At 44.8% G+C, this 26,352-nt stretch overlaps 1 protein-coding gene across 5 annotated transcripts in view; it reads left to right on the forward strand.

Moving 5' to 3' along the window:
* Nucleotides 1-2,072: 2,072 nt before the first annotated feature.
* Nucleotides 2,073-26,352, forward strand: part of SAMD4A (sterile alpha motif domain containing 4A) — a 239,191-nt gene continuing 214,911 nt past the window's right edge. Inside the window, exons 1-2 of one of the 5 annotated variants that reach the window (XM_081228850.1) lie at nt 2,073-2,394; nt 3,611-4,246. In XM_081228850.1, the coding sequence (XP_081084976.1) occupies nt 4,051-4,246 (196 nt within the window). In that variant the 5' untranslated portion in view covers nt 2,073-2,394; nt 3,611-4,050. Of the gene's footprint in view, nt 2,395-2,501; nt 3,008-3,610; nt 4,247-26,352 lie in introns of those variants that run through there. The other 4 variants (XM_081228853.1, XM_081228852.1, XM_081228854.1 and 1 more) reach the window with 4 other exon arrangements.

The following is a 26,352-nucleotide window of genomic DNA, read 5'->3' on the forward strand; positions in this document are numbered from 1 at the left end:
AAGCAGCATCACTGGGTTTTATCTCCACCCCCTTTCCAGTCAGGGAAAAGGCCCAGAGGTGAGGGAAATCACAAGTATTGTGAACCCACAAAAACAAGGCCGGCTGGCAACTCATGAGTCATGCTCCTCTTTGTATTTTTTTAAAAATAGCTAAAAAATTAGCTAAATCAAGATCTTTTCTTAGGTCACAGGCTGCTGTAAGAAGTACACTTTTCCAGTAGGTGGCAGTATTTTCTTTCTTCAGTTTAAGCAGAATTCAATTTGCCTCAAGGTTTGTTGTTTTTGTTTCTTAGTTTTACTATTCGCTTAGTAAACTGCAGGTGACAATAGATAAGTTAATGAAACTGATTTTTTTCACTTTCTTTTAAAAAATCACTCTTGGAGGCTTCTAAAATCCCCAGGTAGGGAACTTCTGCTTTGGCTGCAGTTGATAGCAAGGTATATATTGAGATACACCATGCTCTAAACCTTCTCCCCATTTCTTGATAGAAGTTATTACTAAGTACTAGCTAATGATAATAATGTTTTGGGGAAAATATTTCAAGATTTCCTGCCTCTGTAATAATAAAACAAAATTAAAACACTGACTCTAGAACTGTTTTTAGGGCAAAATATTCATTAAATTATGCAGACACCTTTCTTGGCTGGTTAATGAGCTTAAGAAAATTATCCACACACCCTATTTTAATGTTAACACCTATATTTTTGCAGCTCCACAAGACCTTTCAATACCCCAACAGATGGTTAGGCGCTGTCACATGTCTCACAGGAACTAAGCGGTGCAGAAACTAGGTTTGAGGATGGAAGGAAGAAATGATTGAAAATCCAGGAACATATGCTGGAGTTAAAGAAGGAAGTGGTAAATCAGTGGAATAATATCTCAGATACTTTACCTTCAGAAATACTGTATTAACCAGAGTAGGGGAGGCAGGATTTGAAGCATAGGCTTCACTAATTTATCAGAAGTACTCTTATAAAGAAAGCCTCAAGTTGCTGGAGAAATGTTCCAGGGCTCACTGTTTTCACTGAAAACACAGAGACAGCCTGGATTTGGTCAAGTCCTCCTGTGAATATTCGATTACTATTAGAAGGCACAGCGATTGTTAGGTTTTAGGGTATTTTAAACCAATCCTCTACTTTCGAGACTACCCGAGGGCACTTTCCCAGCCCTCCCTGAACTGCTTGGCCTCGGCGCTGCACCTCCACCCCCATCCTCTTGTGCGCGGCGAGGACCTCTGAAGCCCTCTGCCCGGCCTCGGCCTCGTGCACTCTGCAGGGCCAGATAAACGCTGCCCAGCCCGGCGACTCAGACGCGCTGACAGGTGGCCTCGCCCGCCTCCCCGCCGCCTGGGGCGGCGCTCCTCTCCGCTCCAGGCCCGCAGCCGGAGCCGCAGCCGCAGCCCGCGAGCCAGGTGTAGCTGCCCGGCTGGCCCCAGAAGTCAGGCGGCTTCCCCAGGGGAGAGCAAGGCCGGAGAGGGGTGTGGGGCTAGCCGCGAGGCCGCCCACAGGAGCAAAGGGCATCCAAGGTCCGACCCGGGCGAGGGGTGAGCAGCCCGGGAACTTCTCGCGCTCCTCAGACCCGGGCCGTCCGGCGTCCGGGCTCTTCAGCACTGCGTACCGCCCCTCGGCCTCCTCCGCCCTTCGCGTCCTCGACCCCCGGAACCCGTCCACGCCTCCAGCGCCCTTGACCCCACGTCTCTGTCACCCCCGGGCCCCAATTGGGCCGAGGGGTCACCGGAGTCGGTGAACCACATTCCCAAGGACGAGCAGCCGGTGGCAGGACCGTGCCCTCTCAAGCGCCCTCTGGGTCCCCTCCGGCCTGCACTCCGGCGTCTCGAGCGCCCCGGCCCCTCCGGAACACGCAAGCAGCAGAGGGCAGGCATTCACTTGGACCCCTCCCCTTCCCCAAACTTCTTCCCTCCGCCAGGCCGTTCCTCCAACCCGACCCCTCTGCGCCATCCGGCTCCTCCCTCTCCGCTCCCCTCCCCTTTTCTGGTCCCCACTTAGGAATCCGCCCCCCCACCCCCGCCGCAGGCCGGGCCCGGGGATCCTCCCCCGACTCCCCCCGCTTGCCGCCGCTGCCGCCGCCGCCCGGGTTCCTCTCCCCCCTTCTCGGGCGCTCCCTGCCAAGCCCATGATGTAATGGTGTATGTTAATCAGTAGCATGTGGGGAGCTCCGGCTCGAGCGGCTCAGTCCTCCGCGAGCCGACACTGGAGGCAGCAGGAGCGGCGGCGGCGGCGGCCCGGACCCGCAGCGCCGCACTCTCTCAGCGCCGCCCGCCCCGACGGCATGGCCCGCAGCCCGCGCTCCGGGCGCCCCCAACCTCGCTGAGAGCCGCTGCGGTCCCGGACCCGCGTTTGGGGCCGCGAGCCGCCAGGATGAGCCGCTCCCAGGTGAGCGCCCTCTCTTTTTGCCCCAGGTAGGGGGCCCGTGGGTCACTGGGTCCCCTTCCCGGAGGGGAGAAGTTCTGGGAGCCGGGAAGTTCTGGGAGCCGGGAAACGGGGTGCTGGGAGCGAGCCGCCTCACGAGGGCTGGCTGAGTCGCTGGGCTCTCTTCGCCGTCCGCTGGCTGCCACCCGAACAGGGTTAGGACTGGGGGAGCCCCCGTAACCGAACTTTTCTTCTTTGCGGTCCTTCGGGGGCGTGTGCGGGCGGCGCGGAGCCGCAGTTCCCGCGGAGCCGCCCTGCCCGCCGGGGGAGGCAGTGCTGTAGGCTCGGCTGTCTCCGCGCTCGGCGTTCGCCCGTAGCCGTGCTGCCTTCGGCCTGGGACGCGCGGGCGAGGCGGTGGGCCGGACAGACCCGCCCGTAGGCGGCGGCAGCGGGGGCAGGATGCCTACAGCACACACACGCGTACACACTCACATACACACAGACGCACACGCACGCACACATCTGATCGCTCAGGGCGAAGCAGGCCCTCGGAGACCTCCCGGGTGGGCTGGAGCGGCGCGGCGCGGGGTAGCCGGGGCTCCGGCTGCGCCTCCGCCCGCTGGACGCTGAGCTTTGGGTGGGGAGAGTTTATTTTTGTCTCGAGCTGTTGCCGCGGCTGCTCACGGCCTAAATCCAGAGGGGCGCCTGGCGGTGGAGATGCTGGCTGTTGCTGTAGATGGAGCTGCAGCCGTTCGGCAGCTTCTCCGGGAGGAGGAGGTGGCGGAGGAGGAGGCGGGAGAGGAGGAGGAGGAGGAGGAGGAAGGAACTCGGGCTGCTGCTGCCTCCGCCTCTGCTTTGCATTAGCCCCCACCCCCACCCCCGCGCCCCTCCGCAGCCGCATTGCAAGTTTTCTGCGCGAGAAAGATCTGTTGCTGGTGCGGGTGTTTGCAGGCACAGTCCCCGAGGCCACCCCGGGTGGGGTGTGTGGGGAGCACTAGCCGTTCGCAGCGGCAGCAACAGGAAGCCGGGCGGTCTCCTCACGCACCTGGGAAGGAGGCTTCTTGCCTTTCCCAGAACGGGAATAGCTCCTCTCCAGCATCCGGGTGCGAAGGGGGCGGCCGGAATTTGGGGGACCAAACCCCCCGCGGGGCGCCCCCCTCCACCCCTTCTAATGCACTCGTTTCCCGCGCGCGCTCCCTCGCCGGCCGAGGTCTCACTGCAGCCTTTTCTCTCCTTCCAGTGGTGATCGCCACTCGGGAATGCGGGTGTGAAGGGTCCGAGCTGCCGCCCAGCGGGGGAGAGACCCCGGGACGCCGGAAATCACCATCCCGAAGCTGCGAGAAGAAGGCGGGGGGGAAGAGAGCATTCTTCAGTTTGTGTGCCTTGTGGGGAAAAAATTTTTTTTAATTGTTATTTTAAAAAAACAAAACAAAAAACATTTCCGTGCTACTGTCTGTCATCATCTCTGGGGAAATCAGCCAGAACCACCAGAACGTAACTGAAACCAGACGAGAGAGGCAGGAGCCGAGGCAGTACCTGCAGCGTCCGGGCACCAGAGCCACCTTGGAACGGGAACGCGTCTCCGGCGGCCGCTGGGCTGCGGCTCCACCAAACTTTGGGGCGGGCGGGGCGGGCTGGGGCTCGGAGGGGGCTTTGTAGACCGAGGGCCGCCCCCTAACCATGATGTTTCGCGACCAGGTCGGGGTGCTGGCGGGCTGGTTTAAGGGCTGGAACGAGTGCGAGCAGACTGTTGCGCTGCTGTCGCTGCTCAAGCGCGTGAGCCAGACCCAGGCCCGCTTCCTCCAGCTCTGCCTGGAGCACTCGCTGGCCGACTGCACCGAGCTGCACGTCCTCGAAGGCGAGGCCAACAGTCCCGGTAAGTGCGCGGCCGCCGCCGTCCCGCTGTCCTGTCCACGCCCCCCACCCCTTCCCAGCCTCGGGCCTGGCCCCGCCCCCCGACCGCTGGTCCGTGGCGACAGAACCTCGAGGCCCCCGGGTCCTTGGCGTCTCCCGCCACCGGCCCCCGCCCCAGGCCCTGCCACCCACTAACCTCCGCTGGCCGCTTCGTTGTTTTGCCCACTGTCAACTCCCTCAGTCCATTCCATGTGGTAGCTACGGTAGCATGAATGATTGATTTTTCTCTCATGCAGTTTCCTGGGAAATAAGTAAGTCAGGTCACGTAGAGTCTGGATTTTCTGGGCTCTTCCCCCGCCCCCCCCTTTCTTCTTCTTTTGGGCAACGTGGCTCTCTGGATTTCAGCAACACATGAAGCCTGGGACTGCCCTTCAGAAGACAAGCTTTGATGAGGCTGTATGAGGAATACATGAAAATCCAATTTTATTATTCATTTTTCCCCACGGATATTCCAATTTTAGAGCTCTGTCTTCAGAATAATTTGTAGGTGATGCTATAGACTATTAAAATATTTGCCGTTCGTATACTACGTGGTTATACTTAACTATCACGACATTATTTATATTGATATACGTCTTGTAGAAAGGGTCTCATAGGGAGCAGGCGTGAATCAGGGTCCTTAATGCTTTTGTCAGGAAACTTTACTGAACATAACAGAATTGTTTCCTCTTACCCTGCTAGTGTATTTACAGACACCTCGACTAGCATAGAAAGTGAATGTACTGAAAGGTTCAGCAGTTTGCTGTTTGCTAGCACGGGTGGTGACAGACTGAAATTATATCCGGGCCTGGGGGTGGGAGGTGAGGCTGGGGGATGGGGAAAGGTCTGTTGGTTGTAATGTTGCATGGGGAAAATTCTTTAGTTCATGCTGCAGCAGGAGGGTGAACAGAGCCCCCAGTGTTTACACAGAGAAAAGAATGCAGGGTCCTCTTCCAGCTGTTCCATGTTAGAGCCGCCAGCCTGCAAGACTCAGCAGAGGGCTGGGCTGCCATTTGATGACGGGGTCCAGTCCAGGGCAGCAGGGCCTGGGAGACACGAAAGTGAGTGTGCCGGCAGCGCAGCAAGAGGGGGGCTGGCCTGCTCCTCCCTCCTCCTCCCTGGTGTTGTGCCCGTGGTGCTGGAAACACTAGGATGGGATGTTTCCATATATAGAATCCTAGGCTGGCAGTGACTGCTGGAAATCCTCACAGCCCTTTTCCTGACCAGACAGGACTGCACCCAGAGGATCCGGTGCTGCCTAGTGTGGTGGGCCATCCTGAGGGAGATCCCACAGGTCCCACTGGGATTCAGCCTGAGCCTAACAGCCCACCCTGTTGGTTACTCACAAGGGTGGCAGTGGCAGGGCCCCCTTCTCTTTCAGTTCTGTGTTTATAAATAGCTGAAGGGCCAGTCTCCTTCATAAGGGTGTGGAAACATAACTAGGATAACTGATGACCTGCTCTCTTTACTTCCATTCTTTTTTTAAAAAAAAAATTATTTATTTGGCTGCGCCGGTCTTAGTTGCCTCACAGGGGATCTTTGTTGCCGCGTGCCAGATCTTATTTAGTTGTGGCATGCGGGATCTAGTTCCCTGACCAGGGATCGAACCCCGGCCCCCTGCACTGGGAGCTTGGAGTCTTAACCACTGGACTATCAGGAAGTCCCTCTTTACTTCCATTCTTAATGTGACAGGGTAGCCTGGATCACCTGCTTGATTTTGCTTTTTCAGGTTTGACAAGCAAGGTTATATAAACTTTTGCGTTTTATAGAATGCACAGAATTTAAGTACAGTGATTTATGTTGAATGCTTGACCTCAGTGCTTGTAGGGGCTGTTTAAAACAATGATAATTAATCCTTAGGTTACTCAAATGTTAGAGGAACATTTTTTCCCTTTGAGTAAAGGAGAAGACTTTTCCCAACATAGCAGCCATCCGTTTAGTAAGTGAAGCCATTAGATGTATGGAATTAAAAAGAAGTTGCTTAGCTTAAAAATCTTTTACTTTAATAAACCAAGAAAAAAATTGAACTTCTGTGAGTTTAAAAACATAATTTGGTTATTTTTCCCCTCAAAAAATCTTTTTTAACCATACTTATTGGTGTAAGCTGCCTACCTATTCATGATGCTAAATGCTGTAGATATATGAAACCATAACCATTATGTAAGATAGGGACCATTTTCCAGTTTCTGGATTAATCTTTCAACCTGGATATTTTACTTCCTTGGAAACTTTGCACTTGTTTTGTTATGTGGCCAGGACAGAAATTTATTAGTGAGGTCATGTGATGGTTTGGTTTACTTCTGCATTAAGGGATCATAAGGAACATCGAGATTTGCCCTAGAATGCCTGTCTGGAGCACAGCTCTCTTACGTATCTGGAACCTAGCCAAGTACCAGGCAAGGGGCAAAAAACGCCTACTCAGCATTGGAATAGATGGCGTAAAGTCTGGGAGAATACTTCAGATGTTCTTTCAGAACTTACTCTTATTTTAGATAACAATCCTAACTTTTTTTTTATTTGAAAAATGATCCATAGAATATATGGGGTAGCACATTTAGAATGGGGTGAGGAGTTGCTGTAACCAGTGGTGAAAAGTGACCCCTGACAGCTTGACAACTAGGAAAGAAACAGAAAAATTATAACTTTAGATACGAGAGTTGGGAACAAAAGCCCTGAAGGTTTGGGAATATTAAGGTAGGAACCCTCAATCGGACTTGCAGACATTACTTAGTAATAACATAAATCCATGATGGCTATTTACCATTAATGAGAGTGAACTACCAAAAAAGATAAATTTTTAAATACACTCTTTGAGAAGAGAGGGAAATATGCCATAAATGTTGGAAATATTAACACTCAAGGTAATTAACCTCCAGAGCTCTTTTGGCATGTGAAGCTATTACCCATTCAGAAAACTAGGCTGTTTAGAATGACTCATTTATTGGCTGGCTGAGGTTTCCTATACCAAAATCATCATGTGTGACTTACTTTATTTTGTAATCATCAATTGAACAAACACATATTTCTTCTGGTGTTCAGAGATTTTAAAACTTGGTGCATGAGAACGAAATTCTTATCTGGGGCTTGACCTCAGTATAACAACAAAAAAATTACTAATAATGCAAACTTGGCTCTGTTTTCTACAGGACTAACGTTAAATAGATAATCCTTCACATTAAACATGGTTTATTTGAGATCCATGGGACGTATTTTGATACTAACTTTTTGTTCTCTTAAATTTAGCATTTATTGAGATTCTAGTGGTTCACTGGTTCATCCTTTGCCTCAGGTTCGTGGTCATCTGAGATCCAAAGAACATGGTTGAGTTAGTCCTTATGGATTTGTTTGTGTGTTGTGTGTGTGTGTGTGTGTGTGTGTGTTTTACTCCGGATTTGGTCAGTGGGTACTGGTCATGCTCAGCTCTCTAAAGTAGAGGCTTGTTTCCAGAATGCTCATAACCTTAGATACGTGCCCTTCAGCCACCAGCCCAGGTTAACATTGAGATTTCTGGCCAGTCTCAGTTTGTAGCTCTCTGTTTTTGGTGCTAAAATGTCATTTGATACCTAAAAATGGAACCCGCTGAGTTTACTTGGAAATATTCAAAGAAAAATGGATTGTGTGGCACTAGTTTAGGACTTTTGTCATTTGAACTTGAAATATTTTTTCCAGTGGAGATAGTGTAATAAATGGAGATTCACAAGTGAATCCACAAGTTTATTAATTCACAAAACAGTGCATATTTTGTGGGGAAATTGCATATGTTTGTAGTAAATAAATGGCAAAGAGATTGTTGCTCTACTTATAATTAAATACAAGAGAAAGGATTATCTGAAATGGTAGTGTTAAAGACAAAATTAATTGTGGAGATTGAAAAGGGCTTGTGGGTGTATTTACTCTCATTAGAGGGCAAAGATGTGGGTCCTATGTTTTTATGGTTTTTGGTTTCCATGGTATAGGTATGCCATACCTTAGTTGATTTTTTAGATCATAAATTGAGTAAAAGGAAAGCAGAAGAGTATAGGCTTTCCAGATGATATTTCCTAGATAAGATCTTGTTTGTAGTTCTTTCTTTTTCTTTTTTTTTTAACATCTTTATTGGAGTATAATTGCTTTACAATGGTGTGTTAGTTTCTGCTTTATAACAAAGTGAATCAGCTATACATATACATATATCCCCATATCTCCTCCCTCTTGTGTCTCCCTCCTACCCTCACTATCCCACCCCTCTAGGTGGTCACAAAGCACCGAGCTAATCTCCCTATGCTATGTGGCTGCTTCCCACTAGCTATCTATTTTACGTTTGGTAGTGTATATATGTCCATGCCACTCTCTCATTTTGTCCCACCTTACCCTTCCCCCTCCCCATGTCCTCAAGTCCATTCTGTACGTCTGTGTCTTTATTCCTCTCCTGCCCCTAGGTTCTACAGAACCATTTTTCCCCCCTAGATTCCATATGTATGTGTTAGCATACTGTATTTGTTTTTCTCTTTCTGACATACTTCACTCTGTATGACAGACTCCAGGTCCATACACCTCACTACAAATAACTCAATTTTGTTTCTTTTTATGGCTGAGTAATATTCCGTTGTATATATGTGCCACATCTTCTTTATCCATTCATCTGTCGATGGACACTTAGGTTGCTTCCATGTCCTGGCTGTTGTAAATAGAGCTGCAGTGAACACTGTGGTACATGATTCTTTTTGAATTATGGTTTTCTTATGGTATATGCCCAGTAGTGGGATTGCTGGATCGTATGGTAGTTCTATTTTTAGTTTCTTAAGGAACCTCCATACTGTTCTCCATAGTGGCTGTATCAATTTACATTCCCACCAACAGTGCAAGAAAGTTCCCTTTTCTCCACACCCTCTCCAGCATTTATGGTTTGTAGATTTTTTGATCATGGCCATTCTGACTATGTGAGGTGATACTTCATTGTAGTTTTGATTTGCATTTCTATAATGATTAGTGATGTTGAGCATCCTTTCATGTGTTTGTTGGCAATCTGTATACCTTCTTTGGAGAAATGTCTGTTTAGGTCTTCTGCCCATTTTTGGATTGGCTTGTTTGTTTTTTTGATACTGAGCTGCATGAGCTGTTTGTAAATTTTGGAGATTAATCCTTTGTCAGTGCTTAATTTGCAAATATTCTCTCCCATTCTGAGGGCTGTCTTTTCATCTTGTTTATGTTTTCCTTTGCTGTGCAAAAGCTTTTAAGTTTCATGAGGCCCCATTTTTGTTTGTTTGTTTGTTTTGTTTTTTAATTTAATTTTATTTATTTTTTTATACAGCAGGTTCTTATCCTGTCATCCGTTTTATACACATCAGTGTATACATGTCAATCCCAATCTCCCAATTTATCACACCACCACCTCCCACCCCCCGCTGCTTTCCCCCTTTAGTGTCCATACATTTGTTCTCTACATCTCTGTCTCAATTTCTGTCCTGCATACTGGTTCATCTGTACCTTTTTTCTAGGTTCCACATATATGCGTTAATATACGATATTTGTTTTTCTCTTTCTGACTTACTTCACTCCGTATGACAGTCTCTATATCCATCCACGTCTCTACAAATGACCCAATATCGTTCCGTTTTATGAGTAATATTCCATTGTATATATGTATCACATCTTCTTTATCCATTTGTCTATCGATGTAGGCCCCATTTCTTTATTTTTTTTAAATTTCCATTTCTCTAGGAGGTGGGTCAAAAAGGATCTTGCTGTGATTTATGTCATAGAGTGTTCTGCCTATGTTTTCCTCTAAGAGTTTTATAGTGTCTGGCCTTACATTTAGGTCTTTAATCCATTTTGGGTTTATTTTTGTGTATGGTGTTAGGGAGTGTTCTAATTTCATTCTTTTACATGTAGCTGTCCAATTTTCCCTGCACCACTTATTGAAGAGGGTGTCTTTTCTTCATTGTATATTCTTGCCTCCTTTATCAAAGATAAGGTGACCATGTGTGCATGGGTTTATCTCTGGGCTTTCTATCCTGTTCCATTTATCTATACTTCTGTTTTTGTGCCAGTACCATACTGTTTTGATTACTGTAACTTTGTATTATAGTCTAAAGTCAGGGAGCCTGATTCCTCCAGCTCCGTTTTTCTTTCTCAGGATTGCTTTGGCTATTTGGCATCTTTTGTGTTTCCATACAAATTGTGAAATTTTTTGTTCTAGTTCTGTGAAAAATGCCATTGGTAGTTTGATATGGATTGCATTAAATCTGTGGATTGCTTTGGGTAGTAGAGTCATTTTCACAATGTTGATTCTTCCAATCTAAGAACATGGTATATCTCTCCATCTATTTGTATTATCTTTAATTTCTTTCATCAGTGTCTTATAATTTTCTGCATACAGGTCTTTTGTCTCCTTAGGTAGGTTTATTTCTAGGTATTTTATTCTTTTTGTTGCAATGGTAAATGGAAGTGTTTCCTTAATTCCTCTTTCACATTTTTCATCGTTAGTGTATAGGAATGCAAGAGATTTCTGTGCATTAATTTTGTATCATGCAACTTTACCAGATTCATTGATTAGCTCTAGTAGTTTTCTGGTAGCATCTTTAGGATTCTCTATGTATAGTATCATGTCATCCGCAAACAGTGACAGCTTTACTTCTTCTTTTCCAATTAGGATTCCTTTTATTTCTTTTTGTTCTCTGATTGCTGTGGCTAAAACTTCCAAAACTATTTTGAATAATAGTGGTGAGAGTGGACAACCTTGTCTTGTTCCTGACCTTAGTGGAAATGGTTTCAATTTTTCATCATTGAGAATGATGTTGGCTGTGGGTTTGTCATATATGGCCTTTATTATGTTGAGGTAAGTTCCCTCTATGCCTACTTTCTGGAGAGTTTTTATCACAAATGAGTGTTGAATTTTGTCAAAAGCGTTTTCTGCATCTGTTGAGATGATCATATAGTTTTTCTCCTTCAATTTGTTAATATGGTTTATCGCACTGATTGATTTGCATATATTGAAGAATCCTTGCAATCCTGGATTCCATAAACCCCACTTGATCATGGTGTATGACCCTTTTACTGTGCTGTTGGATTCTGTTGCTAGTATTTTGTTGAGGATATTTGCGTCTATGTTCATCAGTGATATTATCATGTAGTTTTCTTTCTTTGTGACATCTTTGTCTGGTTTTGGTATCAGGGTGATGGTGGCCTCATAGAATGAGTTTGGGAGTTTTCCTCCCTCTGCTATATTTTGGAAGAGTTTGAGAAAGATAGGTGTTAGCTCTTCTCTAAATGTTTGATAGAATTCGCCTGTGAAGCCATCTGGTCCTGGGCTTTTGTTTGTTGGAAGATTTTTAATCACAGTCTGAATTTCAGTGCTTGTGATTGGTCTGTTTATATTTTCTAGTTCTTCCTGGTTCAGTCTCAGAAGTTGTGCTTTTCTAAGAATTTGTCCATTGCTTCTTGGTTGTCCATTTTATTGGCATATAGTTGCTTGTAGTAATCTCATGATCCTTTGTATTTCTGCAGTGTCAGTTGTTACTTCTCCTTTTTCATTTCCAATTCTATTGATTTGAGTCTGCTCCCTTGTTTTCCTGATGAGTCTGGCTAATGGTTTATCAATTTTGTTTATCTTATCAAATAACAAGCTTTTAATTTTATTGATCTTTGCTATTGTTTCCTTCATTTCTTTTTCATTTATTTATGGTCTGATCTTTATGGTTTCTTTCATTCAGCTAACTTTGGGGGTTTTTGTTCTTCTTTCTCTAGTTGCTTTAGGTGTAAGATTAGGTTGTTTATTTCAGATGTTTCTTGTTTCTTGAGGTAGGATTGTATTGCTACAAACTTCCCTCTTAGAACTGCTTTTGCTGCATACCATGGGTTTTGGGTCCTTGTGTTTTCATTGTCGTTTGTTTCTAGGTATTTTTTGATTTCCTCTTTGATTTCCTTAGTGATCTCTTGGTTATTTAGTACTGTATTGTTTAGCCTCCATGTGTTTGTATTTTTTCCAGATTTTTTTCCTGTAATTGATATCTAGTCTCATAGCGTTGTGGTCAGAAAAGATACTTGATATGATTTCAATTTTCTTAAATTTACCAAGGCTTGTTTTGTGACTCAAGATACGATCTATCCTGGAGAATGTTCCATGAGCCCTTGAGAAGAAAGTGTATTCTGTTGTTTTTGGATGGAATGTGCTATAAATATCAGTTATGTCCATCTTGTTTAATGTATCATTTAAAGTTTGTGTTTCCTTATTTATATTCATTTTGGATGATCTGTCCATTGGTGAAAGTGGGGGGGTTAAATTCCCCTCCTATGATTGTGTTACTGTCAATTTCCCCTTTTATGGCTGTTAGCATTTGCCTTATGTATTGAGGTGCTCCTATGTTGGATGCTTAAATATTTTCTATTGTTATATCTTCTTCTTAGATTGACCCCTTGATCATTATGTAGTGTTCTTCTTTGTCTCTTGTAGTAGTCTTTATTTTAAATTCTATTTTGTCTGATATGAGAATTGCTACTCCAGCTTTCTTTTGATTTCAATTTGCATGGAATATCTTTTTCCATCCCCTCACTTTCAATCTGTATGTGTCCCTAAGTCTAAAGTGGGCCTCTTGTAGACAGCATATATATGGGTCTTTGGGTTTGTTATTGTAGGTCTTTTCCTTCTCTTGTGTTTCCAGCCTAGAGAAGCTCCTTTAGCATTTGTTGTAAAGCTGGTTTGGTGGTGCTGAATTCTCTTAGCTTTTGCTTGTCTGTAAGGGTTTTAATTCCTCCATCGAATCTGAATGAGATGCTTGCTGGGTAGAGTAATCTTGGCTGTAGGTTTTTCCCTTTCATCACTTTAAATATGTCCTGCCACTCTCTTCTGGCTTGAAGAGTTTCTGCTGAAAGATCAGCTGTTAACTTTATGGGGATTCCCTGGTATGTTATTTATTGTTTTTCCATTGCTGCTTTTAATATTTTTTCTTTTTATTTAATTTTTGATAGTTTGATATGTGTCTTGGTGTGTTTCTCCTTGGATTTATCCTGTATGGGACTCTCTGCGCTTCCTGGACTAGATTGACTATTTCCTTTCCTATGTTAGGGAAGTTTTCAACTATAATCTCTTCAAATATTTTCTCAGTCCCTTTCTTTTTCTCTTCTTCTTCTGGGACCCCTGTAAGTTGAATGTTGGAACATTTAATATTGTCCCAGAGGTCTCTGAGGCTGTCCTCAATCCTTTTCATTCTTTTTTCTTTATTCTGCTCTATGGTAGTTATTTCCACTATTTTATCCTCCAGGTCACTTATCCATTCTTCTGCCTCAGTTATTCTGTTATTGATTCCTTCTAGAGAATTTTAAATTTCATATATTGTGTTGTTCATCATTGTTTGTTTGCTCTTTAGTTCTTCTAGGTCCTTGTTAAATGGTTCTTGAACTTTTTCCATTGTATTTCCAAGATTTTGGATCATCTTTACTATCATTACTCAGAATTCCTTTTCAGGTAGACTGCCTATTTTCTCTTCATTTGTTAGGTTTGGTGGGTTTTTATCTTTCTCCTTCATCTGCTGTGTGTTTTTCTGTCTTCTCATTTTGCTTATCTTACTGTGTTTGGGGTCTCCTTTTCACAGGCTGCAGGTTTGTAGTTCCCCTTGTTTTTGGTGTCTGCCCCCAGTGGCTAAGGTAGGTTCAGTGTGTTGTGTAGGCTTCCTGGTGGAGGGGACTAGTACCTGTGTTCTGGTGGATGAGGCTGGATCTTGTCTTTCTGGTGGGCAGGACCGCATCCAGTGGTGTGTTTTGGGGTGTCTGTGACCTTATTATGATTTTAGGCAGCCTCTCTGCTAATGGGTAGGGTTGTGTTCCTCTCTTGCTAGTTGATTGGCATATGGTGTCCAGCACTGTAGCTTGCTGGTCGTTGAGTGGAGCTGGATCTTTGTTTTGAGATGGAGATCTCTGGGAGAGCTTTCGCCGTTCGATATTACGTGGAGCCAGGAGGTCTCTGTGGGACCAATGTCCTGAACTTGGCTCTCCCACCTCAGAGGCTCAGGCCTGACACCCAGCTGGAGCACCAAGACCCTGTCAGCCACACGGCCTTTGCTTTCTTCTGCCAGTTTTCCCCAGGATTCTCCAGGCTCTGGAGCAAGTGGGATGTTCCAGCTGGTCTTATCCTGGCCAGCAGAAGCTCATGAAGAGGCAGAAAAGTAGTTTTCCTTCTTCTATTTTTAGTGAGTGCTTGGCCAAGAACCAATTTTCTCTAGGGCACCTCATAAATGGAAAAGCTTATCCAGGTTAAAAGTTCTTGCTGTGGCCGCTGTAATTCACGATTATCTTGGGTAAGTTTAACCCGCTTGTTTGGCCTTAAAACAAAATTTATTCACCTGATGCCTCACGCTGGGCCCAGTCTAGCTTCAGTCCAGCCCAGTCTCCTTTCACTTTTTCATCAACAAACATTTACTGACTGCCTACTACTTTCCTGGCCCTGTGTTATGCAGTGGGAATACAAAGGTAATTTACTGTATTCCAGTGCCTGGTGCATAGATACCAAGTGTTGAGTAAATGACTAATACCATATCACAGGTACAGAAACATAGATATAGGAATAAAAAGGGTAGGGGACAGGTTCTGGGAGCATTGTGAATGTACAGCTAATTGCCTGGAGGAGTCAGGGAAGCCTCCACTGCAGAGGAGATATGTTTGAGTTTTGAAGGGTGAATAAGAGTTGGTTCAGTATGTAAAAAGGATTGTAGAGAGCCAGCTTGAAAGTGTTTTCCATGCAGAAGAGATAGCATTTATAAAAACGTTGTCTTATGAAAGGGCCTTGTTGTGTGCAAGAAATAATGAGGTCAGAGTGGCTCAAAGGGTGTAGAATGCTGGGATCTAAGAGAGAGAAGTTAAAACAGAAGTCATGTGTGTGCAGGTCTTTGCCAGCTAAGGAATTTGACTTAATCCTGCAGAGATGATAGAGAACCCAAGAAGACTTTTAGGCATGGGTGTGCTGAGAATGAGGAGGAAAGAAGAAGGAAGTTAAAAGATGAAAAGGGGGTGTGTGTGTGTGTCTGTGTACACTTTTGGGAAAGCTTTGTAATATATGCATGATTCTCTGAGAGGCAAAAATGGGAGAAGTGAGGCAAAGTTTGGTTCAGACAATTTCCATTTTGGCCACATGGTGGCATCATCAGCCAAAGGCAGCTTTGTTGCTCTCAGCATGCTGTATGGGGGAGAAGGAAGGACTGAGATAGAGAGGAAAAGAAGGTATTACCAGGTGACCATTTATTTATATCCATAGGAGGGGATATGTCTAGAGGATTCTTAGAGTATGGATTTTGAATTGGGCTAGTCACTTAATTTCTGAGCCTTAGTTTTCTCATCTGTAGAATGGGACTAATGAAACCTCGTTATTGGCTGGAAGCTACTTGTTAACAATCCAGTAAGGACCTATTCTGTCCCCCAGGTTTAAATTTGCCTCTAATTAATATGAAATTTATATAAATAATGTTTTCCTAAATGATAGGGCATCTTTTTTTTAAGTTTATTTATTTATTTTTGGTTGCGTTGGGTCTTCATTGCTGTGAGCTGGCTTTCTCTAGTTGTGGTGAGTGGGGGCAACTCTTCATTGCAGTGCTCAGGCTTCTCATTGTGGTGGCTTCTCTTGATGCGGAGCATGTGCTCTAGGCACACGGGCTTCAGTGGTTGTGGTACACGGGCTCAGTAGTTGTGGCTCGTGGGCTCTAGAGCACAGGCTCAGTAGTTGTGGCGTTCAGGCTTACTTGCTCTACAGCATGTCGGATCTTCCTGGACCAGAGCTAGAACCCATGTCCCCAGCATTGGCAGGCGGATTCTTAACCACTGTGCCACCAGGGAAGTCCTGATAGGGCACCTTTTATTTAAAGGATTATCTGGAAGAGATTGAAGGTGACTTGGAACCTGAAAAGATATGAGTCTACTTTGCTCCACCTTCTATATTTTAGCTGTATTACTCTATTTTATATCATGTTGAGTCCTAAGAAACACAGCCCTGACCCAGTTTTCCCAAATAACTTGTCAACACTTTTTACCTTTAGTTGGTAAATGTGAAAAAAAGAAATCATTTGGAGGAATGAAATATCTAGGGACTTCATATCTGAAACACTTTTCACTTTGGGTGTTGTAATTTTCTTTGGGTTGGTCTGGGATGACAGGGAGCAGGTCACACACATTTGTGATCTTTGTTGCAAATAAATTGCATTTGGTTGTTTAGCTTGGATGCTCAAAGGTTTTAGCAACTGAGTATGTGTTATAAATAGGTCCCATCAAAGCAAGTAGAAGGCAGACAAACTTATAGCAGTCAAATTGGTTTGTTTATGTTTAAATAAACAAACTGAGAGTGAAATGAGTGTCAGAAGGGCTGAGAAGTAACTGAAAACTCCCCAGTATATCCTAGAGGCTTAATTCTAATAAGAATTGACAACACCAGAGAAGAGAAAATACTCTCCTCCTTGACCTGAGGAAAATTTGGAGGTTTTCATCCATGAGGGAAGTGCCTTACGTAAGTCATTTGCTAGGAAAGCTGTGGTGCTCATAAAAATCCTTTTTTTTCTTTAAAAAATATAATTACTACTTTGAATTTTTAGCCTGTTCCTTTCTTTCCATCTTTTCTAATCATTCCTTCCAAGGCCTTACTGAGTTCATCCAGTTCACATAGATTAAGATGCAGAATCAGACGTCTCCTCTGAGCTATTTTTTGCTTCTGTGGAAGCCGCCTGAGGCAGGAATCTCCCAAGGAAAGCAGAACTTTCAGAAAAGGAGGGAAGCTTTCTCTCAAGGTTAGCTAGTCAAGGCTTGGGCTTTGCTCTGAAGACTGCGCTCCCGGAGCCAGCCGGAGTTCAGAGGAACCTGCTGCTTTTATTATATGTAGGAGCATTTCACTCCTTGGGACTCATAAGCTAGTTCTAGGGTTTTGTTCTCACCTAGGTATCATCATTTTAATACAGTTTTCCTTGTCTTGGTTTAGCAGGGAGAAAAAAATCAATCAAACGATTCAGTGGTTTCTTTTATGCAATAGGTAAGACTGTTAAGTGGTACCTGGAGAAGAGTATCTGGTAAGAAACTGTGGGATCAAGTTCCTCACTACTTATTAATTCACCAAGTCCTGCAGCCGAGAGCTGGGAGCTGTGTCCAAAGGCAAAGGAGGTGTGATGATTCCCCTCAAGGAGCTTACACTCGAGTTGTGGAGGTAAAACAACATACATACAGTTTATCCCTGACTTATGGTAGTTTGCATTAGACAATTTTTTGACTTTACGATTCCAAAAGCGATATGTATGCTGTAGAAGTCGTTCCTGGAATTTTTTTTTTTTTTTTTTTTTTTGCGGTACACGGGCCTCTCACTGTTGTGGCCTCTCCCGTTGCAGAGCACAGGCTCCGGATGTGCAGGCTCAGAGGCCATGGCTCACGGGCCCAGCCGCTTCGCGGCATGTGGGATCTTCCCGGGCCAGGGCACGAACCCGTGTCCCCTGCATCGGCAGGCGGACTCTCAACCACTGTGCCACCAGGGAAGCCCTTGTTCCTGGAATTTTGAATTTTGATCTTCTCGCAGGTTAGCAATGTGCCCCACAGTCCTCCCTCGTGATGCGGGGCAGTGGCAGCCCCCAGTCAGCCACACAATCACAAGGGAATACAACCAATACTCTTAGAAGCATTCTGGACCCATATAACCATTCTGTTTTTCACTTTCAGTACAGTATTCAATAAATTACATGAGATATTCAACACTTTATTATAAAACAGGCTTTGTGTTGGATGGTTTTGCCCAATTGTAGGCTAATGAAAGTGTCTGAGCACATTTAAGTGGGCAAGGCTAAGCTAGGTGGGTTAAGTGTATTAAATGCATTTTCAACTCATAATGGGTTTATCAGGAGGCAACCCCGTTGTAAGCTAAGGATGATCTGTTTATATAATAATTCGACCGTAAAAAGTTGCTAAATGCTGTGCTTCCAGTGAGAGAACAAAACTGGACTTGAGTGAAGTGGAGAGAATAGGATGGGTTGGGTCATCCAAGAAGTAACGAATGGAAGAAGTAAACTTGAGTGGGTCATTTGCAACAAGTGCTTTAGAGCTTACAAGATTCTTGCCTTTTTAGTACCTTTAATGAAAGTTTTGTCAAGAAAACCACACATATAGTGGGGAGTCTGTTGGACCATGTAAGGGGCAGGATTCCAGGCCCTTTTTTTAAAAAAAATAAATTTATTTATTGATTTTTGGCTGCGTTGGGTCTTCGTTGCTGTGCGCAGACTTTCTCTAGTTGTAGCGAGGGGGGCTACTCTTCACTGTGGAGCACAGGCTCTAGGCCCGTGGGCTTCAGTAGTTGTGGCTCGCGGGCTCCAGAGCGCAGGCTCGGTAGTTGTGGTGCACGGGCTTAGGTGCTCCGCAGCATGTGGGGTCTTCGTGGACCAGGGCTCGAACCCGTGTCCCCTGCATTGGCAGGCATATTCTTAACCACTGTGCCACCAGGGAAGTCCTTCCTGGGCCTTTGAAAGATGAGTATGAGTACATTAGAAAGAGGGGAGCGTGGTGCATATTGTCCATCAGGAATGAATTCTTGAATGAAAGAAGGAGCAATCCAAATACTCCTCTGATTTCTAACATGTTTAAAGGAGGAAAACAGCATATCAGCTCACGCCAAAATTTTTTCCCTAAAATTACCCATTAAAATTATGAGACTTAGTAGTAGTTCTCTTGGTTCTTAGTAGTTCTTAGTAGTAGTTCTCTTGGTTCCTTTTAGTAGAATACTTCCATATGTTACTTTGATTAGAGCTAGTGTTAAGAAGAAACATGTTAAACACTTACAGCAGGGATCCCCAACCCCTGGGCCACGGACTGATACCAGTCTGAGGTCTGTTAGGAACCGGGCTGCACAGCGGGAGGTGAGCGGAGGGCGAGCCAGCCCTTCATCTGCTGCTCCCCATCGCTTGCATTACCACCTGAGCCATCCCCGCACCCCCAACACCATCTGTGGATCTTCCACGAAACCGGTCCCTGGTGCCAAAAAGGTTGGGGACCGCTGACTTACAGAAAAAGATAAAAGTGTCTTAAACTAGTTTTCAAAATTTAATATGCATACAGATCGCTTGGGGATCTTGTTAAACCGAAAATTCTTATTGAGGAGGCTTATGGGGAGCCCAGAGTTCCTGCATTTCTAATAAACTCCCAGGTGCTGCTGCTGCTGCAGGTCTGTGGACCACACTTTGAGTAGAAAGATCATAGGCTATTAGAGGTGGAAGGTAATTTAGAGGTAATTGGTGCATTGGCTTTCAAGTTTTATGGATGAGTATCACAAGGTTTTTGTTTGCAAATGAAAACTTAGATGGAAGCTTATGGTAAGTGGATGGTCCCCCTCCCACCAAACCCCATCTCCACCCCCCAACACTAACTTTCCAAGGAGAGCAATTTGAAATCTCTGTGATTTCCCCAGGCTTGGAGATCGTCACAGCCTGAATGGAGGCTGGGATTGAGGAAGGCAGATCTGAGCTATGTTGTAGCGTTTCCCAAGCTTTTTGGCCATGCCCCTGCTGGAATTTCCAGGCATTCTAATGATCAGTGTCCCATGGAAAATGAGGTTCCAGGAAAGATTTCTGTGTGTGAGTGTGTGCTGACGCTATGGACTGTAAAGTTGAGCTGGTAAGAGCAGGAATGTTAACTCCAGAGACCGGATGGGAGAGATCTCTTCCTACTTCCCCAGCATCCTCCCATAAAATGCAACATAGGAACTTCTGAAGCAGCTTATCCTGATTTGTCAGTAGAATTCAAGTGTGTGTGTGCAGCATAAATACATATAGAATACGTACTTTCATTGTATACGTTTATATCTGAGTGAGTATGTGCACCAAATATGTGATTTAAATATGTGACTAGAATGGCGATGGGAAACCACTTTTGAATTTCTCAAGAGTTGTGAAGGAGGGCTTCCCTGGTGGCGCAGTGGTTGAGAGTCCGCCTGCCGATGCAGGGGACACGGGTTTGTGCCCCGGTCCGGGAAGATCCCACATGCCGCGGAGCGGCTGGGCCCATAAGCCACGGCCGCTGAGCCTGCGCGTCCGGAGCCTGTGCTCCGCAACGGGAGAGACCACAACAGTGAGAGGCCCGCGTAGCGCAAAAAAAAAAAAAAAAAAAAAAAGAGTTGTGAAGGAATAATAGAGGAATCATCAGAAGCCTCCATAAATAATGATGTCTCTGAGAAGGCAAAAAGGAGGGAAAAAGTAAGTTCTGTACCTTGTGAGGATATGTGAGGTCAACAGTGATCCTGTGCAAGATACCAGAAGAGTATCTGAAACTTGATATATGAGCATTTGGATGAGGAAATAGGAAGCAGCCTGGTTTTCCTAAGAATGGGAAGACTGGGTCATGGAGAACTAATGTCATTTCCCTTTTGGTGGGGGAATAGGAAAGGAAGGGAGATAGCATTGACATTTGCGGACAGTCTTCTGTATTCTGGGCAGATTACAGGAATTCTGGTAGGCATTCCATATCTAAGTTTCAGCACAGCCTTTGACAAAGCCTCTTATTTCTTGATGAGTAAAATGGAGACCTGGGAGGGCTGGATGAGAGTCACCCACCCGTAAGAGGGCTGGGTGGCGTTAGAGTGACTTCTGCCGCTGTCAGCCTTAAGGGAGGTCTTTGGTGCTGTGCCTTGAGGCTCACACGTCCTACATCATTATTCATGTTGACTGCGACTTAGCCTGGGGTCCCCAAGAAAGCAGAGCGTGAGGCAAGGGCTGGCGTACAGGCAGTTTATTTTTGGCAGTGATCCTGGGGAACAGGAAAGGGGGCTGGGGAGGAGAGAAACAGGGAAGGAGGGGAGGCCAACACAAGCCTGTGTGGTTGAACTTGTCACTGTCATGGGCACTGGGGCTCAGCCCCATGGGACCCTCTGAAGGGCCATGCAGACTGTGCCTCAGAAGGGACGGACACGGTGGGCATTTATCCACGGGCTCCCCTCTCCTCTTAGTCAAGGGTTGCCCCAGGGTGCTAAGTCCCCGTACTTCCAGGTTTGCACATGTGCACGTGCTGATCCTTTCCACAGTGTCCCAGGCATGGTGTTGGAGAAGCCCCAAGGCAGAGAGCTAGAGAGAAGTGGCGTGATGGAGGTGGGGTGCTGTCAGGTTTCACCCGCCTGAAGCTGGTGGCCACAGCAAGGAATGGGGTGTAAACTGGACTGAGAAGGTGTAATTATCAAATCTGTGGGTGAACCCAGAGGGATAGCTGAGAGCTTGATGACAGAATCATGATCCAAAATATTTCCATATAACAAGATGACTATTAAACCACTAAAAGTGTGGGCTCTACATTTGCGTCCCCTAGACCTCCTCTGGGGGAGACATGGCTTATTAGTAGTGTGCACGAAAAGGACTTTGGGCTTTCAGTGGACTTAGAACTCAGTATGAATAATGTCACAAGGGGGTTGCCCCCCAAAGCCGCTAAGCTTTTAACAGTACATTGTATATACAATGCAATGTATAATAATATTTTATTCAGAACAGGTCTTCTCGGCAAGCCAGCCTGTTCCTGGAGTGTGGGGTGCAGTTCTGAGGAACTGCACACTTTGAGGAAGATGAATGAGTCAGGATGTGGCTGGCAGGAGGAGGATGGTGAGGCACTTGAGAACCAGGGGGAACATTCAGGCTGGGGAAAAAAATGACCAGAGAACAGGACAACTGTCATTGGTTGCCTGAAAAGTTAGCTTGGAGTTGAGGTGTTCCGTTCCATATCTGTATAGAGGGCAGTGTGTGGAAGCCAAAGCTCATTTAGCTCAAAGTAAAGAAAAACCTGGCAATGGTGAGAGCTCCCAAACAACGTCACAAGCTGCTTTAGGAGGCAGAGGCTTGAGCTTCACCAGAGGTAGACAAGCATTCAACATCATGCAGGGCACAGAATAACTTCTAAATAAGGTTGGCCCTTATTTCTTGTGCACCTGCTCTGTGCCAGTCACCTTACTGAATTCTTTGCATACATTATCATTTGCATATATTCATCCCAGCACCCCTTTGAGATGAGGTAGAAGCTGTCATTTTTCTGTTGGTCAGGGAGGAAACAAGCAGCTCGGCCTCAGAACGCCTCCATGTGCTTCTCCACTGCAGGGAGACAGTATGGATTTCTCTAGGAAAGAAGCGTGACCTCTTAGTGACCTCCAAAGTCCCTTCTAACCTTAAGATTCTATGATTTCTGTGAATCAGGAATAAAGATAAAACTTATCCAGAACTGTCCAGAGCAGAGGAGAAAGAACGAGAGAGAGAATATGAATAAATGAATGAAGGAGTGAATGCATAAGGGCGGGTCTTAAAAGTCTTCTTCAAATTATTTCCAGCGTATTCCTCCTGTGCTTCTTAGCCTGTTTGGGCTACAGATTTGTGGCACTTTGTTTAGGAAATGCAAAGTAGAGTGATTTTCTGTGCTTTTTTTGAAGTAGGCAGTGTGGTGAAGCTAAGTCACCATGAAGATTAGGGCCACCACATTTAAGAAGAGATGTAATGAACCAAATGCAGTCTTGTTTCTTTTGAGTCACACAATAGCAGTGATAATCTCTGATTGTACCAGTCATTTATTAGCAAAGGTTAATGGTAATTGCTATCTGTGTCTCCAGATCTTTTTTGTTCCCTCTGTGTAGTTCTAAAAGTGACTGTAGGGGAGTTCTCTGGTGTCCTAGTGGTTAGGATTCTGGTCTTTCACTGCCTTGGCCCTGGTTCAATCCCTGGTCGGGGAACTGAGATCCCGGCAGCCACGTGGCATGGTCAGAAAAGTAAATAAATAAAAGTGACTATGGGATATTCTTTATATATGGTAATGGATACCTTTTCTCCCCTCCCACCTTTTTTAGCATTTTGTGGTGTTGGGCGCTGTGCAGATAGCTACACACACACAACTATCTTCAATTATTGAATAGATGAGTGATACGAAGAGGCAGAACTAATGGTTGTAAAAATTAATGCAATATAGTGCAATAATTAGATAATGTGCTTATTATTACCTAGAGTCTAGCACATAGTAAGTGATTAATAACTGGTTTCTGAATTATGTATTTTGTGTGTATATATTATATATATGTATATAAAGTAAGGTAACATAATACTATGTAGATAATACAAATAGTACAATAGTATGTGCATAATACAAAGTAGTATAGTAAATACTGTGTATATAATAGAAACTATATATTGTCTCCATTTTACAGATGAGGAAACTTAGGTTGAGAGTGGTTGTAAATGTGCTGAGGTCATCGAGGTGTTTGTGATCTAAAAGCCCATATTGAATCTTCGTCACTGTAGAATGCTGCAGATCTCCTGCACTTCTTGGGTAAATAAAATGTTGGTGTTTAAAAGAAAAGTACATAAGGGTATTTAATGGTAGTTTGAATAACATTTTATATATTCAATCTTGGAAGAATTCTTTTCAGCTTGTCTATTTTAATGTCCCTCTTATTGATCACATTTTAATCCTATGTAGCTTGACATGGCTTGGCTTCTTTTTTCCTCTGGCATTAAAAAAAAATTAAGTGAAAAGCACTGATTCAAACATTTCCCTTCCTATTAGGGAGATTCATGGGACGGGAGGCTTCTGCCGCCTCTGCCTGAACAGGCAGGACTTGGTGAAGGAAACAGGCTCGGCAAGCTGCAGAGAGGAAGGAATGAGGAATGTGTTATCTAATAGCTCGTGGTATCCGTGACTTTGACAAACTAGCAATTGATGATCCTGGGTCAGGATCTCCTTAGGATTTGGAATTGGGCAAAGCACCAACTTGAGGGCTGTAAATTAAAACAAGCTCTCCCATTGTTTTTAAATGGTGGAAAATTTCTGAAGATTAGGAAAACATATAGTTGGTCTAAGAGTGAATTCTACTTATTTCATTTTCTAGCTGCATAAAAATTAAGGAGGTGAAAGAGGCCTTGTCTACTCCAGCCCCTCTTTTGAAGATTTGAGAAGACTGAGATCCACTAAGGGTACCTGCTAGTAGGGAAGGGCTGGTGTTACACCCAGTTGCTTCTCGGCCATCTATGTCCTAGACCTTGATCTCCCACAACTTTCCCGTGGCTGACTCGGCCACCATGGTCACCACATTGAATGACTGTGCTGGGCATGGGAGATATTCTGTTTACCTGATTGTCAAAGCGTTCATCAGGATGGTCTCCTTCCTCAAAGTTGTTTCCAGACTCCCCCCCACCCTTTTTTGTGTCTTTACCCACAATAAAGCACAGATTTGTTTTCATTGGAGAATGATTAGCACTCATATTCTGAAATGACAGAGAGTTATATCATAGGAAGGTTTGGCTTTATTTTGGCATGTTTTAATCACAGTTCCAGTAATGTCCTCTTGGTTTATGCAGGATCTGACTCAGCCCCTGGAGTTACCCTCAATCCCAGCAGAGAACTGGGTGTCATTCATGACTGCCCCTATGGCCCCTATGGGAAGGATTTCGTTCACTGGTTGGTGAAGCAGTTCCTTTGCATGGCGATGTGGTGGAGCAGCTGAGACTCCTCCTGAGAACATCCCCTGACCCCTCAGGGCTCGCTGGCACCCTGAAGTCACCTCCTTTACAGCATCTGTCGCAAGACCTTGTCATTGTTCATCTTCCAGACTAGTCAGTGTCTTAGTCACTTTTGTCCTCCAGCACTGAATATTGTGCCTGGACTCAAGTGGTTTTGGTACATTTTTGTTGAAAGAATGGATGAGTGAATACAAAGAAATTTAACTTATGGCTCTTGTCCAGACGGGGCTTACATCTTGGATGTGAGAAAAACCTAAATGCGTAAAGACTGAGTGATAAAAACAGGACAAGATGATAATCCTAGTGCTGTTACCAACAAGTATGTGATAAAGGCCAGATGAGAGAAATAGATGTGTTACTTTTCAGTCCCTTACAGAAGACATGGGTTAGCTTAGCATCATCCCTTAGAAATGTATCACTGTGTAAAAATGATTTAAACTCTCTGAGCCTCAGTTTCCTCATCTGTGAAATGGAGTTACCTCTACAAGAGTCACAGGGCTGTTACCAGGATGAGGTGGGATCACCTATGTGTAAAGTACTTTGTAAGCTGAATCATGTTATATAAATGTGGGGTGACATTATTTTCAAATGACCAACTGAAACAATGGGATAAAAAGTTCGGGAATGTGGGTGTTTTAAGAGGTCCAGGAAAAGATAACCATGGGTTCTTTTTCAGGATTTCTCCTTGTTAGCAAGAGCTGAAATAAACACACAGTTCTAGTAATGAATACCAGCCACCTCTGGGCCTGTACCAAGGCCTGGATCTGATGATTCAACTGAGACTTGTAGCTAATGGCCCGGAGTCCCCACAGGCTGGCCTGGCTGTAACTTGTCAAAGTTCGATTTGTGTCCACTTTTATCCTTTTAATTGATTAGATCATTGAGTGCGCTCTCTTCCAGTTTGAAGGACTTCAGATGTCAGTGTTAAAGAATTTCTTTTGGGGAAAGTTACATGAAATGCTGTATGGTGACCACTATATCCCTGCCTGCAAATATTCTGGTATGAGAGTTCATAGAGCCATTGAAAGCATGCCACAGGGATTCTATACATGAATTGGCAGGTCTGGATTCTTTAAAAACTTGTGATAGTTAAGTTTTAATTTAAGCTTTATTATTATTATTTTTTTTTTTTTGCGGTACGCGGGCCTCTCACTGTTGTGGCCTCTCCTGTTGCGGAGCACAGGCTCCGGACGCGCAGGCTCAGCGGCCATGGCTCACGGGCCCAGCCGCTCCACGGCATGTGGGATCCTCCCGGACCGGGGCATGAACCCGCGTCCCCTGCATCGGCAGGTGGACTCTCAAGCACTGCGCCACCAGGGAAGCCCCTAAGCTTTATTATTAAAGAGGTAACTTTTTCGTAAAAGTTATTATCCAACTTACAACATGCAGTGGGAAATCTTTGAGTATTTTTGTATACCTCAGTGAAACAAGAAAATAATTACACTCTGCTTTTTATTCTTTAATGTTATCTTCACCTTTACCTTTCACGGAACAAGCATTAGTTGGAAAAGGAGAACAGTCTTTTGCTGTTGTTCTTGTTTGTTGTTTTTTTTAAACAAAACTTGCTGTTCTCACATTTTTGTTTTAGTGGCAGAATTTCAGTGTTAGCAAATTTTCCAGATTATTGTGGTATTTG

Source organism: Mesoplodon bidens, assembly GCF_964165515.1.
Source record: "Mesoplodon bidens genome assembly, chromosome: 3".
Lineage (NCBI taxonomy): Eukaryota > Metazoa > Chordata > Mammalia > Artiodactyla > Ziphiidae > Mesoplodon > Mesoplodon bidens.